The 21,051-nt window shown below is 37.6% G+C and overlaps 1 protein-coding gene and 1 long non-coding RNA gene across 2 annotated transcripts; one reads left to right on the top strand and one right to left on the bottom strand.

Annotated features, from left to right (window-relative positions):
- Nucleotides 1-2,204: 2,204 nt before the first annotated feature.
- LOC115439021 (galactose-specific lectin nattectin-like) lies at nucleotides 2,205-4,772 on the bottom strand. The gene is made up of 9 exons (XM_030162914.1): nucleotides 4,644-4,772; nucleotides 4,475-4,565; nucleotides 4,290-4,361; nucleotides 4,061-4,081; nucleotides 3,597-3,635; nucleotides 3,334-3,458; nucleotides 3,084-3,203; nucleotides 2,882-2,990; nucleotides 2,205-2,621 (listed from the first exon to the last, which is right to left on the bottom strand). The coding sequence occupies exons 2-9, from the start codon at nucleotides 4,527-4,529 to the stop codon at nucleotides 2,551-2,553; spliced, it is 612 nt and encodes a 203-aa protein (XP_030018774.1). The 5' UTR covers nucleotides 4,530-4,565; nucleotides 4,644-4,772; the 3' UTR covers nucleotides 2,205-2,550.
- A 9,308-nt stretch (nucleotides 4,773-14,080) lies between these two features.
- Nucleotides 14,081-14,585, top strand: LOC115439024 (uncharacterized). Its single transcript, XR_003938181.1, has 2 exons — nucleotides 14,081-14,358; nucleotides 14,444-14,585. It is a non-coding gene; the product is annotated as an uncharacterized LOC115439024 (long non-coding RNA).
- The last annotated feature ends 6,466 nt before the right edge of the window (nucleotides 14,586-21,051 follow it).

Below are 21,051 nucleotides of genomic sequence, written 5' to 3'. Positions count from 1 at the left end.
GGCTCAGGGAGGACACACCCAGTATTGAGGACATTGATCTGGACCGTTTGGTCAATCTTTGACTTGCTGTGGATTAATAATGTTGCTTGTTGCTAAATGTGAACTTTGTAATTGGTGGTTATTCGTTTTCATGTGCCCTTTTGGAAGTTTGAGCCCCTGCCCCTTTATAGCTCTCTGCACGGCCCTGTCAGTGAACTAGGAATATGCTTTGCACCTGGACCTGCAGTGGAGTTACAACAATAGAACCAAGGGGTAGGGGGATGGTACCAGACACCTCTAAACATCCAAAAGAGGAACTTTCCATCCTCCTGGAGATCAGCAATAAACATCTTGCTCTCATGGTAGATACAGGTTCAACATATTGACACATTAGCAGGAAAGGCCCTCAACCTCCCCCTGAAATCTCAGTGGACTCAAGGAAACCATGAATCCAGTCACAGCTCCAGGGCCCAGCCATTCCATCAGTTATATGCAGAAAACACTGAAACATGCTGGAAAAGTACAGCAAACTCATGAGGAAACATTTTCAAGTTTCCTGTGAATTCTTAACTATGAAGACGATTTTTTTTTTAATTTGAAAATTCATCTGAAGATGTTCGAGGTAATCTTTGAAAGTTTACGTTTGAAGAAATATTGCGTTAGAAAAAGTTTGTTTCATAAGATAAGATGAGATAATGTCAATATTTAACATATCATGTAAATATGAAAGGGTCTTTATTAACTGAATGTTCATATAGATCTTTTACATCAGTGCATCTTTTTATTATACATTAAAAACCTGTGAAATTAGGTGAAGCTGCTGTAGATGTGTGGGGTTTGCGTCCCTAAAAATGTTCAAACCAAACCTTCGTATTTGAGTTTCAACTCTTATTCATAGATTTGGACAGTCTTTGAATCATTTATTTGGAGATTTATTGGGGGTTATTATTATTTCTTACACTAGTTTACTTTTAGATGTAATACATTATATTGCAGACCCCAGTAGGAGCTGATGGTGGTCACCTGGTTAACAGTGTGAGGGATGATGTTCTTTGAGTTGCCACAAGATGGCGGTATTTCCTCTAGAACAGTGGTTCTCAAACTTTTAACAGAGTACCCCTTGAAATATATATTTTTAGTCGAGTACCCCCAACTCTCCCTTCAGCAATTTTGATTTTAAAAATGAAAATTCTAAAAATGAGGCAAAATTTGCCCCTGTGCCGAAAGTGTCTGTTTTCAGAACTTTGTAAACAAACAACATATATTTAACTTTAATAAATTAAAAATAAAAAATCTTTATAAATAAATTTTGTGCAAAATATAAACTGTAAATCGCCCTCTTTCATTGCTAAGAAAAATAAATTAAATGGTCATGAAAGAAAAAAACAACCCTTTCATCAACAAAAAATAATTACTTAAATACTCAACTAAACTCATCTTGAATAACGAAAAATAGAAATGTTGTTAAAATGTTACCAAAAGGTTAAAAAAGATGACAGACAATAATAATAATAATAATAATAATAATAATAATAATAATGATAACGATAATAATAATAATAATAATAATAATAATAATAATAATTTAAAAATTAAATATTGAAATGAAATAAGCTTGGGAATGTCCATTTTATTGTATTTATTTATTGTGTTTTATATTTCAGCATTAAGTCTCATTATTTATTTTGTATTCAGTACATGATGACTTATCAAATGTATATTTCCCAAAAAAACATTTCAAGTACCCCTGGGGGACATGTATCCTACTTTGGGAACCCCTGATGTAGAACATTGGAGGATGACATTGGAGGAGACCAGTAAGACAGGAGACCATGTATGTTGTGACAGTAGCAGAGATACAAAATGTTTATCCTGTGATTGATTTATTTTTATTTCCCAGAGGTTAAATATCCTATAAAATGTGACGGTTTCATAGTACATCAATAAATTAATATATACAGTGACATGTGTGGAAGTGGATTCAGATATTCTTTTCATATATCAAAATATTTGTTGTATATTGACAGAATTGAGGGTCATCTAAATTCTATTTTTACCTGCTGATTTAGTCTCCAGGAAAACCTGCTGAGATGTCTGTAAACATCACTGCTGTTGTGTTCATTTACACATTTGAACCTCAATCGTGTTTTCATAGTGACTATTTTCTTTATTCAGAAAGAAAGAGGATAGAAAAGGGGTTGATAAAATCAAACTCAAAGACCATCGTTTTTGATGCTTCAGCTTTTTAATCATGCTTTACAGGAAAAGAACAGAAACAGAATCAAGTTGTGCCAAAAGCGTCTTTTCAAAACCTTTCAATCTGCTCTTCATGAGACACAAGGTCCTAAAAGCAGTCCACCTGCAGTTAACATTTTACTCATCGCTTCTTTCCTTGGTTAGCGTTACAGCAAGAGAAAAGAAAAGAAATATAGGTTTGATTTAAAATGTCAGGTCAACAGTTTATATATGAGACTGATGACGAAGACTGATGAGTGCACAAACTTTAGACACAAACACACATCACTGAGTGTTTGTGTTTTGCAGGTTTATGCATCTCTGTTCCCTCAGGAATTAACGAACTCTTCTGGAACAGATAAAATAGACATTGGGTGTGCAGGCGATATCATACCAGCACCTTGCACCTGTAAGGATTAAAGATAAAAAAGTCAGTCATTACTGCAGAATCTAACCACTGACATTGTACATTGGCCTTAATACTCCAAATAAATGGATCACTGATATTTCAAGAAAGAATTATTTCTCCATGTAAACACTTTAAGGTTGAATTTTAAAACAAATGGTTTAACAAAAATATGACACTTGTCATAGTAATCAGTTTTGACATGAATGGCTTCACAGTGTCTGTGTGTGATGTAAATGTCAGTAATGTTGAGTGACTTACTTGACACGTTCATCAGTGTACATTTCTCACTGGAACCATTAGAAGGCTCTCTGCGACACCAGTTGGAATAGCTGTAACGTGCTCCCCCAATCCAAAGCCACACACCGGCCTAAAGGGAAACATGACAAGGAATATTGTTTAAAAGACAATTTCAATAATTTTTAACAAAACCATCTGAGGAACATGATTTAGATGAACTGACCTGCTGTGCATCAGAGAGTCCCATCCATGCATATCTGTTCTTTGCCAGAAGCTTAACAAAAGCTTCCTCTCTTGAGTTCCGTAGGGATACAAGACTTCCACCATAACTCACACACAATCTCTACAGGGAAAAAAAATATCATTGAACAGTAGAGTTACCGAGAAGAAGCCTCTAAGTATTGTGATATTAAGAGACGCAAACTCAAGCATAAAAATAATTGAAGTGTAGAAGCAGAATTGGGCTCAAATACCTGTGCTGTAACCCAGTTCACGCCTCTTGTAACATAGACATAATAGCTGTCACCGTACCGATACCAGTAGTTGTCTCGGTAGTTGTTTCGATTTGTACAGCTAGACCTTGCTGACCTTTTGAGAACTGAGATAAAAAGGCAAATGACATTCCATTAAACTTATATTTAAGGTGGACTCCTAATGTAACACTCAGTAGTGTAATCCATGTTCATAACATGACACAAATGAATCCTCTACAAAAACAAAACAAAATCCTCCTAACCTGCCAGGTTTGTTCCCTCATCTGTTCCATTCCCTGTTTCTGAAACAGACAATTTAACATAGTTCATAACATTTAAAACACATTGTATGCAATATATATAATGCAGATTTTATATTCTCCTCTTCTGTCTTTATCCAGTATAAAGAAAAAGGAGAACAATTCTCAATTGTAACAATGACTGATACTACAGATTTCTCTTCATTGTTTTCATTGTCTGACAAATAAGTAATTTCAGAATGTTATTTGCATTTATCCTAAACTTTTATCATACTGTTATGTAAGTAATGTGATGAGTCTAAGAAGAGATTGTCCTTAACATGCTATCTGCTGCGTGTCTTATTGAAATGTCATAGTTTGATAGTGTGTCTCACTTGTAGTAGCTCATAGTCTTTAATTGCAGCTTGGTATCATTATATTACAAAATTTGTCTGACAAAATACAAATTTAAAGAACATTTCACCTACCAGCTGGCTCTGGCATAGCTTCTGAAGAATGTGGATGGTTAATGTGAAATACAAAAGACACAAATTATTCAGACTGCACACATAGAAATCCCATAGGAAATACAGATAGACAGTTTACAGAGAAAAGGAAACACAAACGACTGTTTGTTGTTAAAGTCGTCATCATTCATTACAGTTGGATTTACTGATGAAAACTCATGATTTATCATCTGAGGAAAAAGGTACTTACCGTCAGTTGATTCATCATCACTGTCCTCTGGTTCTGCCTCAGGGAAAGCCTCTGGCTCTGGCTCTGGAAAAGCTGGACAATTTGACACAACAGTTAATGAAGTTTGTTACTTGTGTTACAGAAAAAACTGTTTTTGTCTTTACAGTCACACAAACACATGGAGGATCAGTCAAAGTCATCGGTACCTCTTGTCAGGGCCATCATGGTACCAATGAGTAGAAACACAACCAGCAACTTCATGGTGATGATGATGATGCAGATGTCAAAGATGAAGACCTTCAGTGAAGACAAACACACATTAGTTGTCTGGATCTGAGTAGTAGTGAGGCTATAATTCAAGAGTCGATGCCAAACCTGCTGCAGATTTCCTTCTCTTCTGTCTTCTCAGTGTCAGCCTGTAGCTTCAGTCTGAGGTGCTGAACTACTGAAAGTCCACTTCTTATATACTGTTGCTCTGTATGATGAAATAAGCCGGAACTGTGGATACATTTTCTGATAATGTAAACAGAGAAAGGAAAGATAAATACACATATCACTTTCAGTCATTAATATAACATTGAATGTTTTTTGCCAAAAAAAAAAAAAAAGAAAAGAAAAAGTGTAAACAAGCAGGATGGAAAGTCAGAATATTTCCCCAACTTTGCAGTTAAGTTTTTTCAATTTATACTCACCATTCCCCTCTGTAAAATACCATTCATTAATTTAATGAAAGCATTCCACATTTTAAAAATATAATTTATAATATTATTGCCATCTAGAGTTTTATATTTCACCTGTATTGATACAGGAGGAGTGTTTGCTAAGTGTACTAAAACTGGCATAGATATGTTTAACCAAATTATAATTTGATACATTTTTCCTGTAACTGACACAAAATAAACGTAATGTGTTTGATGGCAAACTGAATAGTACTGACAAAATGTTCCATGTTTCCCTTCAACACGGCACTAATTTTGGTCAACAATAAAGAAGCTTATCAGTTAATAATAAAAATAATAATAATAATAATAATAATAATAATAATGCAAGACTTTTTAACAGCTATTTGATCTGCAGTCTTCTAAATTCAATTCACTTTTCAATATTAATTGGATAAATAGAATAAATAAATAAATAAATAGAATAAAGTTACCTCACAGGGCTTTACAGAAATGGTTGAATTGATAAAAAATATGGAGAGCTTATTTCAGGAAAATTTTCAGATTCAACTTTAGCCCTGATTTTCTGATGCAACAAGATGTTCTAAGCATTCCTGTGCAATTTTTTTGAAATTTTCATCCAAACCCCCCACCCCCCCACCCCGAAAATTACTTTTTCAACCCTGAAAATGTGGGTTTCTTGTCAACTTTCAAACCTTCTTCACTTTTGATAAAGTACAATGTAGCAATATGCTCATGCTAGGCCCTTAAATGTTTTTTTTGTGAGACATGTCATGTCTTAAGAGTGCTTTGCACTGCAAAAGGTGTAGTGTCAAGGTCAAATTATAGGTCAAAGGTCACCCAAATGGTCAAAAATGCATATTTGATGGAATGAAGCTGTTAATGTGGGTTCTTCCAAATGTTGGGCTCAGGTTCTTTCCTCAGAACACATCTACTGACCACAAACAACTTCCATTCAATAAGACACATTAAACAGAACTATTTACTCAATATACTCTCCATATAGACATGTCAAAAATAACAAATGGTAGTTTCACATGACTTTGACGTTTACATGAATACAGGGGTTGGACAAAATAATGGAAACACCTTCACCTCAAGATGATAATGCCCCAATCCATACAGCTAGAATTGTTAAAGAATGGCATGAGGAACATTCTAATGAAGTTGAGCATCTCGTATGGCCGGCACAGTCCCCAGACCTCAACATTATTGAGCATTTATGGTCAGTTTTAGAGATTCAAGTAAGACAGGGGTGTCCAAACTTTTTTTAAAGAGGGCCAGATCTGATAATGTGGACATTGCCAGGGGCCAGTGGTCCCTTCGGATGTTTTTTAAACAGTAAAAATAACATATAAATGTGCTGTTCTACAATAATTTTATTTTCATTGTCACAATATAATTTTTTAAAATGGCAATGTAACCAAATCTACGCCACTCTGGTGTGAACAAATTAAGAAAAAAAAAACAAAAAACAATTCTGCCTTCCTTTCACATCTGGAGTCAGATAACATAAAACAAACTGTATGGAGTATCTTAAACTTCCAAGAAGTTGATAAAAATCTTAACCCCACATTCATTTTAAACATGACTTATATGAGTAATCATTACTCATATATTACTCAGTAATGTAAAGTCTGTTAACGTTTAAGATGAAAACATATGACTCTTACTCTTGTCTTTCACAAAATCATTCAGAAAGTAATATTTAGGAGGAACCAGCTGTCTGCTGTCATCCTGGGCAACTTCTACCGCTGTGCAATAGAAAGCATCCTGACTAACTGCATAACAGTGTGGTATGGAAACTGCTCTGCTGCGGACCGCAAAGCACTCCAGAGGGTGGTGAAAACTGCCCGATGCATCATTGGTGCCCCACTTCCGGACATTGAGAGAGTCTACAAGAAGAGATGTGTGCGCCGGGCGCGTAGCATCCTCAGAGACTCTTTTCACCCAGCCAACAGACTCTTTCAGCTCCTCCCCTCCAGGAAGCGATTCAGGAGTCTGCTGACCAGAACAAGTAGATACAGGAACAGCTTCTTCCCCACAGCCGTCACCCTACTGAACTCTGCCAGCAGATGACTCCACACCTCCTCCTACCTGTGTTGACTCTTGGCGCACAAATGCACTGATAACTACACATCTGGTTCCATAGCTGTACACATTCATCAATACTCCTTACTGTTAAATCTATATCACACAACCAATATTACATGTGTGTGTATATATGTATATGCTTACATCCACACTGAAGCTTTGTGTGCATGCATAGGTGTATATATGTATGTATGTATATGTGTATATTCTGTAATGAACATCCTATTTATTCAACTGTACATTCAACTGCACATTCAATATTTAATTTAACCACCTTATTTGCACTAGTTGTACATAACTGCACTCATCTGTACATATTACTTACCTGAACATATGATATTTAACTGTATCATACTGCACTTCTGCTGTTTTGCACTTCTGATTGGATGCTAACTGCATTTCGTTACCCTGTATACTGAGTAATGACAATAAAGTTGAATCTAATCTAATCTAATATTTGTGTCACATCTACAAGTCCATAACACCAGCAATTATAGGCAACTAACCTGGCAACTTGGTAGCCTGCCTTGGTGGTGAATTCATTGAACTCCCAGGTTCACATGAAGAGTCACTGCTGTGAGTTTAAAGCAGCTTGAATTTGCTTCACTTTTTCGGAGCGCTCACTCCCTGCTAGCTTGTCGTATGCGTTAGCATGTTTTGTCTGCTAGTGTGTCTTTACATTGAATTCCTTAAACAAGGCAACAATGTCTCGACAAATTAGGCAAACACAATCACCTCGATTTTCAGTGAAAAAAAATTGTAATTCCCATCTCTCCTGGAAGCGGCGGCCCTCACTGTCAACTTTCCTTTTTTTTTATTTACAGGCGCCATGGTTAGAAATTAGCGAAAATGGTTCACAGCAAAGTCACAGAGCCAGATAGAGTTAGAGTGGTGCTGCCACCATGAGGTGAAAGGAGAAACTGCATTTTGAACCTTTTATGATTCATGTACTCTGTTCAACAGTCCAAGCGGGCCATAAATAATATAATATAAAACCCAAGCTGTGGGCCGTATAAAATCTGATCGCGGGCCGTGATTGGCCCCCGGGCCGGACTTTGGACATGCCTGAAGGAAGACTTCGATTTCCACCGCCATCGTCTCTAAAAGAGTTGGAGGGTATTCTAACTGAAGAATGGCTTAAAATTCCTTTGGAAACAATTCACAAGTTGTATGAATCAATACCTCGGAGAACTGAGGCTGTAATTGCCGCAAAAGGCGGACCTACACCATATTAAATTATATTTTGTTGATTTTTTAAGGTGTTTCCATTATTTTGTCCAACCCCTGTATGTCCTAATGTGGGTGACACAGTGGTGCAGTGGTTAGCACTGGTGCCTCACAGACAGAAGGTCCTGGGTTTGATTCCAACACCAGTCGATGGGGGTGGGACCTTTCTGTGTGGAGTTTGCATATTCTCCCTGTGTCTGCGTGGGTTCTCTCTGGGTACTCCTGGCTCCTCCCACCATCTAAACACATGCACTGATAGGTTAATTGGTTAATCTAAATTGCCCATAGGTGTGACTGTGACAGTGATTGTTTGTCTCTATATGTTCAGCCCTGTGATGAACTGGCGAAATGTCCAGGGTGAACTCCACCTTCGCCCGTAAGTAGATGGGATAGGCTCCAAGTGACCCTAGTGAGGATAAAGCAGGTTCAGAAAATGAATGAATGAATGTCCGGTTGCAGTACTTGTAGCTCCATGACAATAGGTTGTAATTAGGCCTGTAATGGTACTTGTACCGAACCGAACCGTTTCGGTACACAGCTGTACCAAAACGGCACAGTATGGTGAGAAAAAGAAAAAGGAATGAAAGACGTCATTCAATGCGGAACTTTAAATCTGCGCAAGTTTCACACGGACATATTGAAGGAGCACACATTGACCCGAAATACGAAATAGCAGTTGATATAAGGTTAAAAAAAAACAACAAATATTATGTGAACCTGGAAGGAAGAGACTGAAGACCCTCCACCATCAGTCCAGTTTGGATCAGTTCAGCTTCAGGTGAAAGACAACAACGAGGAAAGAGACGCTAATAAGATGGACGTTGTTTGGCCCCTAGGAACTACGGTAGTTCTAAAACACTTACGCTAGCTCTGTCTGTCTGTCTGTCTGTCTGACTGACTATCACGCACGCTGTATAATAGAGGAATAAATAGAATGTTGAAAGTATGTAAAGTTTCACTTTCGTTTCATGACAGCGTTCGTTACATTAGTTATGGACCGCACCCCCAGGCATATAACTGCGTGCCCCACCCCACCCCCCAGCTCTGACTAAAAAAAAAAAAAAAAAAAAAAAAAAATCCCCCATGCACACACAAATACAGTGTCCTAAACAGTTTGTTCTCTGTCCTAAAATAAATAATTAGGTTCATTTTGTTGTCAGTGTTTCTCTTCAGTTTGTTTCAACAGAATACCAGTTTACCCTCTTGTTAATGTTGCACTTCATGTGGAATTTTTTTGTTATCTTTATGCAGAATGTGAACTGACAGAACTGTGATTAGATTTTTCGTGTTTGGTCAAAACTACCTCTCAGGGAAAAGTGCAATAGTAATGTTTAAAATAGATTTAGTAATATTAATAATTTATTTTATTTTCTATTTGATTTGTAGCAGCAGAATTATATTATTCCTGTTTTTCTGTATTCTATTGTCTTCAAAAATTGGGGGAAAAAATGTTAAAAAAAAAAACTCATAAATGCATAAATAGACATTTTGAGGGGTTTCTTTCTTCCCGTACTGAACCGGAAAAAACAAACTGTGGCTTTGAAAACCGAAAATGTACCGAACCGAAAATTTTGTGTACCGTTACAGGCCTAGTTGTAATGTAGTGTTAGTGATGGGTGACACGGTGGTGCAGTGGATAGCACTGGTGCCTCACAGACAGAAGGTCCTGGGTGCGATTCCAACACCAGTTGATGGGGGTGGGACCTTTCTGTGTGGAGTTTACATGTTCTCCCCGTGTCTGCGTGGGTTCTCTCCTGGTACTCTGGCTCCTCCCACCACCCAAACACATGCACTGATAGGTTAATTGGTTAATCTAAATCGCCCATAGGTGTGAATGTGAGAGTGATTGTTTGTGTCTATATGTTCAGCCCTGTGATGAACTGGTGAAATGTCCAGGGTGAACCCCACTTTCGCCCGTAAGTAGCTGGGATAGGCTCCGCCCCTGTGACCCTAGTGAGGATAAAGCAGGTTCAGAAAATGAATGAATGAATGAATGAAGTGTTAGTGATTCCCGCCAAAATGTGTGCTAGTGATTCCTGCCACACTAATGGCGGCAAATTCAAATGGAATGTACATGTTGCAATATTTAGTCTTTAATGTGGCTTTGAAAGGGCCAAAGGCCTTGGGGGATCCCGCCAGGAAACCAGAGGGAAGAGAACTGAGGACAGATTTGATAAAATGTCAGAATGGTATGAATTTTTGAAAAAACTAGTCATTTTGGTGACCTTTAACCTCCAACATGACCTTGACATTAGACTTTTCATAGTACAAAGTACTTTTATGATACAATATGGCACTTACAAGATCATTAAATAGCCCATCATGAACATATTTATACATTGCACTGGACAAAAGAGTGGAGAAGCTGTGAAAGCTGAGATTTTCAGAGTTAAAAAAGTAATTTTCGGGGTGGGGGTGGGGTTTTGGACAAAAAAAAAAAAAAAAAAATTACACAAGAGTGCTAAGAACATCTTGTTGCATTAGAAAATCAGGGCTAATGTGGTATTTGATATTAAGCCCCCCCCAATAAAACAAACAAACAAACAAACAAACAAACAGTGAATAAATGCAATGTACCTTAGTAAAAACCTGTCAAAAATAAGTAATTTCCTCCCTTTGTCCTGTGATTCGGTTTTATGTTCTTCTAAAAATACTTCCACACATTATTAACAATAAATGTGGTTTGTTGTTCAAAAGCAGATGTAATGAACATGTAAAAAATGAAAATACATGCTACTAAATGGTTTATCAGATCCTTGGCTCCGTGGTTTACCTTGGTTGGTTCAGGTTAAATAAACTCTCAGTTATAATTCAACAGATGCTAGTTTTACTACTCATCGTTGTGACCTTAAATTTAATTGATTTTTGCCTAAATTGGGTTTTTACACAGAGCTCCCAAAGGTGAATGGTGCACATTTATCCATTAGAGTTTATTAAAGTTTAACTCTCCTTTAAGTACGTATCACATCAGATCATGAAGGTTTCAGTAGAATGAATTGAAAGTACTGCAGATATTCAGTTTTCTCCCAACCTGATCTTAAAAATGACACGTTTACAGTTTCTCATATTTCAGTTTTGTCAAGATGTGTGGTGGGTGTAGGTATTTGTTTGGTAATAGATAGCAGATCGACTTCAGGTACATGATACTCTACCAACTAACACATTAACTCATGTAAACATCAATGATATTAAATAAATGACGCTATCAAATATTTCTTCCTTAAAAATTAATCAGTCATCTTATGTGTAGATTTGTCTCTGTCAAAAGTACAGTCTGACACTGTTTTGTTTTTTCATTATATCGACTGATGCACTTGAATGATTTGAATGATAATGTAGAATTTCATAGTTGCATATTTATCTAAAATAATCAACTGTCTGTATTCACTGACCTCTCAGTGTGTGGACAAAGATAGTGAAGACGATGGATGACAGTGATACTGTTTATGCGTGAGGATTATAAAATTATGGGTAGTTAAAGTGGGGACACCGAGGTTCAACCTTGACCTTTTTCCAAAGAAAGGCTTTAGTCCCTACAAGGATCCTGGACATCAGAACAGTTCACTGGCTAATCTTGATGAAGTAACTTTATATTGACACAAACAAAAGCCATCATATGTGAGTGAGAAATAATTTCTAAAATAATAATAATTTTGTTCAAAATTTGCTCTGTTTGATGTGTAATGAATAATATCTCATTTAGTATAGTCTGATGACTTCGAAAACGTAAAACCAATAATAAGTGTAATAATAATAAAATAGAGTAATTTACCAGTAAATAGAAAAAAAATCACATAATGTATTATTTTAATTCGACCTAAGTAGCAGCTTAGCAAAGCAGCAGAGCATTCATTTGTTTTAGCCTACGTGTGTGGTGTTTTTATTCATTTTTGTTATCAACACACACACACGCATGCACGCACGCACGCACACACACACTCACACACACACACACACACACACACACACACACACACACACACACACACACACACACACTAGGAATTAATGGGCATCCAGTCAGTTATCCAGTCACACCTGCATACAGTAACACCTTGTCTTTAATCTGAACACATGCACAGACACAACAGCAGCTTCTGTCAGTCCAGTTCAAAGAGGACAGAGGTGGACTGAACCACATGGAACATTTCCTAGCTAGAAAAAACAGCAGCTAACTCCCACCTAACAGCATAAACAGTGATTTACGTTTCAATGCAGCAAAAATAGGAAGTGGCGATGACAATAATGTGCTGGTATTGAGTGGTAGAAGTAAAGAAGTGTGTCACATGTCCTGGTTTAACCCAGGTACTTCCACTACTACTGTAACCTAACTTCAGAAGGCAGCGCCTGCGCACTGCTCTATACAGGTGGAGCCCAGAGCAGGTGTTCAGTGTTTCTGGGCTGTGGTCAGCTGATTGGTGACCCGATGTCACGTACAATTTTTACGCTCATGTTTTTTTTACCCAGTAGTGAAATCTGTCGTACTGACTTTACCCATGTGCAGATCAAGTGCAGATTTTCCAAGATGGACTTGAAGATGTCTGCCTTCAAAGAGCAGACGGAGATATTGATCAAATACTTGAGTACGGGGCAGTATCCTGCTGAACTCGAGAAAGCCCAGAAACACAATTTCAGAAACCAAGTCAAGACCCATTTCCTGGACAGTAACAGTAAGTAATGAAATACTATGTCATGTGTATTATTTAAACTGTTACAGAACCCTTGGACAGGTCTTGAAAGTCTTAAGAAGTATGGAATTTCAAAACGCCATTTTCCAGACCTTGATTAAATTTCACACTTCGGTAAACTTCAAGTCAGGGTATTTACTTTAATCTCCACCAGATGGCGCAGGCACCTAATTAAAAAGCAATTTAATAATGTCATCTAAAAACACAAACATAAGTTAACCCTAACCTTACACACAACAGGTTTCTTATTTTGTAACATAAGAAACATACGAGGAAAGCATATAAAAATGATGTGTAATTACAGCAGGTTGTACACAGACCTGTAGGCCTATATGTTAATGTTATTATGAATTGGGTAAATTTGTTACTTCATGTCCATCAATACATTCATGTGTTTTGACTGCTGGTTGTTCTCTAGTGAAGCTTGTTTATGTGATATCCATGCATTTTTGTGATTTTCATATGTTTTTAAAAAGTTTCTGTCAATAAAACATAATTTACTGTGAATTTTGCATTCATTCATTCATTCATTCATTCATTCATTTATTCATACATTTCTTAAAATTAACCTTTCTGCTAAACACAACAGGTACAATTTCAACCAAAAAAGTAGACTCGCAAGTTTAAAAGTACATAAAGTCAAGGTCTTGGGGAAAAAAATGAGTTTTGAAAATGTCTGGAATTTTTATTTGGATAAAGAGCAAGCACCCTGTGTTAATGTGTTTTCTGTCGAATGGTTGCTTATGAATTTTTATGTTTCAGACCAGTTGATGCATTGTAAGTCACTACTTTGTCACTGACAGTAGTGGTCTGCCCTGACAAAGTGAAGGACATCCTTCGACAGTACCACAGTAGTACTATGGGAGGACATAGTGGTATTAACACCACAGTGGGAAAGATCGTCCAGCACTACTGGTGGAGACCATGAAGGCAGATATGATTGAATATGTAAGTACACAATATGCATATGTACATAATGTACAGACACAAGTAATACATGTATATTAGTTAAGATGTATTTAAAATCCATGTACCAGAGTATATGTCCAATATTTATTTTATTTGTAGGTATCTAGTTGTCTGAAGTGTCAGATGTTCATGAAGCTCTAGAGTCAGGCCCCTGAGTTGAAGTGCATCACTGTGAATGAGCCCCCAAAGCTAGTGGGCCTGGATCTCATGGGCAAGTTATTTACTTGATACTATACATTAATGTTTGCATTTGGAAACTGTTTGCATGTACAAAATGTTTATATTTTGCACAGGTCCATATCCAGAAACAGCCAGGGGCCACAGGTACATTTTGACATTCACAGATTACTTTACCAAGTTCATGGATTTCTTCCTTTTGTCAAGAAAAAGTGCCCAGGATGTGGCAAAGGGAATCAAAACATAAGTCTGTCGGTAAGTGTAACATATTTTTGTAATAAAGTAAATGAAGTTTGCATATTGCCCCACAATTTTACATAATGAAATGTTTTCTTTTCAGATGGGATGCACCTGCTCGTCTTCTTTCGGACCAGGGTAGGGAGTTTGTGGCAGAGGTGAACACTGCTGTTTGTGCCGAGTTTGGCATCAAACGCAGTGTCACTTCTGCCTGCTACCCCCAAACCAATAGTCTCGACATGAGGTCAAACCAGACTCTGAAAGTCTGGCTCAGCAAACTCACCAATGATCAACAGAACAACTGGGATGAAAATCTGGAGGAGGCGGCTTTCAGCATCCGCACCCAGAAACAGGCTTCAGACAAATATACACCCTTCTTCCTGATGTTTGGTTGCACAGCAAGGACTGGACCTGAGGGAGGTGTCATAACAGAAATAATCCAATCCATTTTTATTTATAAAGCACACATTTAAATAAACGCAAAAGTTTTCAAAGTGCTGTACAGTAAAATAAACAAAATAATAACATAATAAAAAGATACAATACTAAGATAAAAAAAAAAAAACATGAAACACAATGAATAAATAGACTGTCCTGTACTAGTACATTGTAACTCCGTATTACTGATTCATGCAGGGGCGTAGAATTGTGTAGGGACGCTAGGGACACGTCCCTACCAATATCCAGCCACCACTGTGTTGTCCCTACCAATAGAACCACTGTCTGTAGTGTTTAGTCAGTGATTATGGCACACAAAGGGTTAATAGTCGGCCTCTGCTAGAAGTCCTGCCTCTAACCTAATTATCATTCTCCGATTGGCTCTGCCATTTTGCTATCGTACATGTGATTGGCTGTCCCCGCTGTTACTCCATCTACTTGTAAAAGCTACAGTTACCCACTAGTTGGACAGGACAGGAAACGAAAAAAGTTGGACTGGACAGGAGGCAGTTCATATGTGTCTGCAACTGCTTAATGTAAGTTGTCAACATGTTTGCATTTGTTCTGCCTGGGTCACGTCAGCTAGACGGATTTGAATATCAGAGGAGTCATTTACATTTACATTTGTACATGTGTCTGTTTGCATGCATGCGTGCGGATGCGTGTCCATGCGTGTCCGGGCCGGTTCACAGCATAGGCTGATAACATGATAATTTCTCATTAATTATCGTAAGATTAAAGAAATGAGAGAAAAAAAAAACAAAAAAAACAACACCCCCCCTGTAATTTCTCAGGTGAGCTCTCCCTGCTGAGAGAGAGAGAGCGCAGCTGAATGACAGTCAGACAGGTGTCAGTGTCGTGCAGTGGGGTTCATGGCTGGGGAGGCACTGACTCTTTCAGAGCCAGATCTACAAATATATGGTGGCCTGAGAAACTGGAATAGAGAGAGTGAGCAAAAGGAATGGCCTGGGTATATGGGCTCTGCATCAAGTCAGCATAGGTAGACTGGCAGGAACTCAACAGGAAACCTTCAAAAAGAGCCATTTCAAACTAAAAATAAAAAAAAGGTTATGGTCTTACCTTTATTTGTACATGAAATCCATGCGCCGATCCTGGTGAATTAAAGTGTATAAAAAAGAATGAAGAAGATTATGAGCGCATGAATCTGTGGACTCACAGGCGCCATCTATCATGAGGCAGGGGTACTGTTTGCCTCCCCTAGTGACTTTTTCACTGCAGTTTTATGATTAATCTGCGAGCCTAAACACATTACAGAAATACATTCCATACGTTATGCAGATTATGGAAGGATAGAGCATATAATCAGAGTGTTTGAAAGCATTTTAACTGCGATATACAGAGGGACAGTGACACAATATTTTCATCGGGTACCAGCAGAGTTCATGAGGGGAGTAGACAGTTCTCCGGGAGGCACAGCACAGCGCTGCCTCACGGCGCATCTCCTACCCGTATTTGAATGGAGCATGCGGAAATTATGCTATTCTAATTGACAAAAAAAAATAAATAATAATAATAACAATATTGGATTCGAATGGAAAATGAGTTCAGAGGACATACCAGCTGACAACTATCAACATTTATTATATTTTATAGTCAAGTTTTTTTTTTCTTTTCAAGATTGACAAGGGACGCTCTACCTCCCCTGCCTGCTCTGACTGCACGTCACTTGACAGGTGTTGAACTAAGCATCCAGGTAAAGGCTGGAGAATTTATCACCATGGAAAGGCCTTCCAAGGCCTTAACTGCACAGTTTAGAAGAGGAGAGAAGAGGAGGCCGAAAAGTAATCCAATTATAGAGGGATGTACACTTTTAAAATGTTAAAAAACATTTGATGTTACTAGGAACAGCTAGCTGAACTGAAATGAAGCTAAGTTGGCTAATAATGATTCTGTAGATCAGGGGTGTCCCATCCTGGTCCTTGAGAGCAACTATCTTGCATGTTTTACATGTTTCCCTCTTCCAACACACATGATTCAAATGATAAGCCTATCATATCATTGCAGAAACCTGATAACGATCGTCAGGTGTGCTGGAAGAGGGAAACATCTAAAACATGCAGGATAGTAGATCTCGAGGACCAGGATTGGACACCCCTGCTGTAGATGATTAAGATACGAGATATCTGCTAAGGTGTCTGGTTTACCGCTGCTGAAATGGTTTATATATGTTTCTATCTGGTTTACTGCTGGTTGGCTGGTTTATATATGTTTCTATCTGGTTTATATGTTTCTATGTGGTTTATATATGTTTCTATCTGGTTTATATATGTTTTTATATGGTATACTGCTGCTGAACTGGTTTATATATGTTTCTATGTGGTTTGTATATGTTTCTATCTGGTTTCTATGTTTCTATGTGGTTTATACACTATATTGCCAAAGTATGGCTCACCCATCCAAATAATCAGAATCAGGTGTTCCAATCACTTCCATGGCCACAGGTGTATAAAATCAAGCACCTAGGCATGCAGACTGCTTTTACAAACATTTGTGAAAGAATGGGTCACTCTCAGGAGCTCAGTGAATTCCAGCGTGGAACTGTGATAGGATGCCACCTGTGCAATAAATCCAGTCGTGAAATTTCCTCGCTCCTAAATATTCCACAGTCAACTGTCAGCTGTATTATAAGAAAGTGGAAGTGTTTGGGAACGACAGCGACTCAGCCACGAAGTAGTAGGCCACGTAAACTGACGGAGCGGGGTCAGCGGATGCTAAGGCGCATAGTGCGAAGAGGTCGCCAACTTTCTGCAGAGTCGATCGCTACAGACCTCCAAACTTCATGTGTTCTTCAGATTAGCTCCAGAACAGTGCGCAGAGAGCTTCATGGAATGGGTTTCCGTGGCCGAGCAGCTGCATCCAAGCCATACATCACCAGGTGCAATGCAAACCGCTGGATGCAGTGGTGTAAAGCACGCCGTCACTGGACTCTAGAGCAGTGGAGGCACCTTCTCTGGAGTGACCAATCGCACTTCTCCATCTGGCAATCTGATGGACAGGTCTGGGTTTGGCGGTCACCAGGAGAACGATACTTGTCAGACCGCATTGTGCCAAGTGTAAAGTTTGGTGGAGGGGGGATTATGGTGTGGGGTTGTTTTTCAGGAGCTGGGCTTTGCCCCTTAGTTCCAGTGAAAGGAACTGTGAATACTTCAGCAGACCACGACATTTTGGACAATTCCATGCTCCCAACTTTGTGGGAACAGTTTGGAGCTGGCATGACTGTGCACCAGTGCACAAAGCAAGGTCCATAAAGACATGGATGACAGAGTCTGGTGTGGATGAACTGGACTGGCCTGCACAGAGTCCTGACCTCAACCCCATAGAACACCTTTGGGATGAATTAGAGCAGAGACTTCTCCGCTCGGAGCCAGGCCTTCTCGTCCAACATCAGTGTGTGACCTCACAAATGCGCTTCTGGAAGAATGGTCAAAAATTCCCATGAACACACTCCTAAACCTTGTGGACAGCCTTCCCAGAAGAGTTGAAGCTGTTATAGCTGCAAAGGGTGGACCCATGTCATATTGAACCCCATAGACTAGGAATGGGATGTCACTTAAATTCATATGCAAGTCAAGGCAGGTGAGCAAATACTTTTGGCAATATAGTGTATATGTTTCTATGTGGTTTATATATGTTTCTATCTGGTTTACTGCTGGTTGGCAGCTGGTTTATATATGTTTCTATGTGTTTTATATATGTTTCTATGTGTTTTATATATGCTTCTATGTGTTTTATATATGTTTCTATCTGGTTTACTGCTGGTTGGCTGGTTTATATATGTTTCTGTCTGATATATGTGTGCGTGTGTGCTTGGTAATTAGGATTTGAAGAATTTCAAAGAAAAGAAAACTGGACATAAGACTCTTCTTTAGGAGTCAAAGTGTAAGTTACTTCAAGGATATAGAACTGTAGAGGCTCAACAATACAGATACTGAATAAAAGACATTATTTAATGCCAAACAGAAACACTTTTTTAAAGTTATTTTTACTTATTTTGACATATTTGCATGTATGGAAGACAACTGTTTAAAAAACACAAATAAATAAAGTTTGTGGGGAAAATACAATAAAACCTCAGATTCTAGATGCTAATGTGATTTTATCCATATTTTTGGGGAATAAATTACATGTTTACATAATTGAAAGTAAAAGCCTTTTTTGCTCAGGCAGTAACTGTACCATCAAACTGTATGATCATTGTATCCCTAATCTGTTCATACGTCATGCATCAATATATTTATGTCAGGTAACAGACAGTAGAGAGAAGGGAGGAGGTAGAGGAGGAGAGGAGGAGAGACTGTAAATTCTCAGGTGAGGTTAAATAATGATGGATATGTTAGTCATGAGAATAAAATAGCAGAATGCATTAAATTCTTGTAGTGTCTTTAGATTTTCAGATATGCATTATAAAGATGTCAATTATAGAATTTTTTTCTGACTATGATTGTCTGCTTGTTTGATCAGCTCTACATGATGTGAAATAATGATCGCAAATGCAAAAAACCATCAACTTTCAGGGGTGCTGCCTTGGAGCACTTAAGTGTCCCCACCAATGTCAGAATCAAACCTACTCCCTTGATCTTTGTAAAGAAAACATTTTCATGGGAACATTTTTTAGTTCACACTTTCTAAACCGCTCCTTTCTTTTGATTCATTCAGTGTGGACAAAGGACATGTATTGGCATTTTGAAACTGTTTACCAGAAACACTGAAGACTTTTGCAGCTGTTGAATGGGTGTTGATCTTTACTGTTTTCATGGCTGGAAAACGGCGGTTGAAGTGGCAAGACCATGACACTTTACTTCTCATGTCTTTACTTTTTAAGAATCCAGACTTTTGATTCCTGTCTCCATAATATTCTCTGAGTATTGAAATGAAATAATGTGTCATTTTCACTCGTCGATCGATGAGGCAGCAGCGGCTTGTGCTGGGCACACTCCAAGTCCCTATCTGACGCTCAACCCACCAATCACTGAGCGAGAACTGGATTCATTCATTTCCAGCGGTCGCTGAGGTAAAGTTTATTCCGACTCTTACTTTTACTTATAATATTTATCATTATTTTGACAAATGATTATCTGAAAATTAGTAATCGACAACACCAACATAGACAAACATATGATTGGGTTTGTTTATGTGTCATGACAACTTACCTGCTTACCCCCCCCCCCCCCCCCAGGAGGGGGCTCGCGGTGTACTTTATGTTGTTTATCTCGAGCTGACATTGTGACTAATATTGTGATATTTGCTATTCTAGAGAGAAACAGATGAAAACTATAGAGAAAAAACGGTAAGACCACTTTTTTTTCAAAGCAGGCTACTGGCTTTCTGTACAAGTAACCTTTATGAAAGCTGTGCTATATGTGTGCATCAAATAAACTTTCAGATACAACTTTCAAATAAATTTTATTGTAGTTACACCTGTGGTTTTTTTGCCTATAGTAGAAAAATGTATGACTTTTTCAGCTTATGCTGCATTGTATTAAATCTATACATACTGTAGGCTATTAAATATGAATGAATGAATGAAATCTTTATTTCGAGCATGTAGACAGTGAAATCAAAACAAAAAAAATCAACTGACAAAATATAAGTACTGGTACAGAAATGATTGATAAGCAAACACACAAGAAAATAAATACATAAATAATAATAGTAATAGTAAATAAATAATAATAATAATAAGAATATGAATATAAATAAAACAAATGAAATGAAATTATACATGCTCGAAAAGGAGTAGGAAGAAGTAAAAACTTATGTACTCCTACCCCATATTTCTGTTCCTTATGATCATTATATAGCAATTATTATTTTGTATGAATATTAACAATAATAATAATAATAATAATAATTACAACAACAACAACAATAACAGTAGTGTAACAATATCACACATCCTTTTTCCTATATACACTAATATGATAATACCCATTTACAACTTTTCCTACCAGATATTAATACCAGATATTAATAAAAACTAAAAAGAACAAAAAAAACAAAACAAAACAAACAAAAACACATATACATACATAACAATATTGTTTTAGATGTAAGTGATTTCACCAAAATGTTTTCCTGTGTTACTGAAAAAGATGGAAAGCACAAGGATGGATTCCATTTCTAACATCTTCTACATTATATCTCAATAAACTGCTTTTTTGGATTAACCATATCTTTATTTGCTTCACCAATTTGTCAGATAACGTAATTTTTTCTATAATGTATTATACATGTGAAAGTGATTTAATACAT

This window comes from Sphaeramia orbicularis, chromosome 18 (assembly GCF_902148855.1).
Source record: "Sphaeramia orbicularis chromosome 18, fSphaOr1.1, whole genome shotgun sequence".
Taxonomy (NCBI): Eukaryota; Metazoa; Chordata; class Actinopteri; order Kurtiformes; family Apogonidae; genus Sphaeramia; species Sphaeramia orbicularis.
This window is presented reverse-complemented; position numbering and strand designations above follow the sequence as displayed.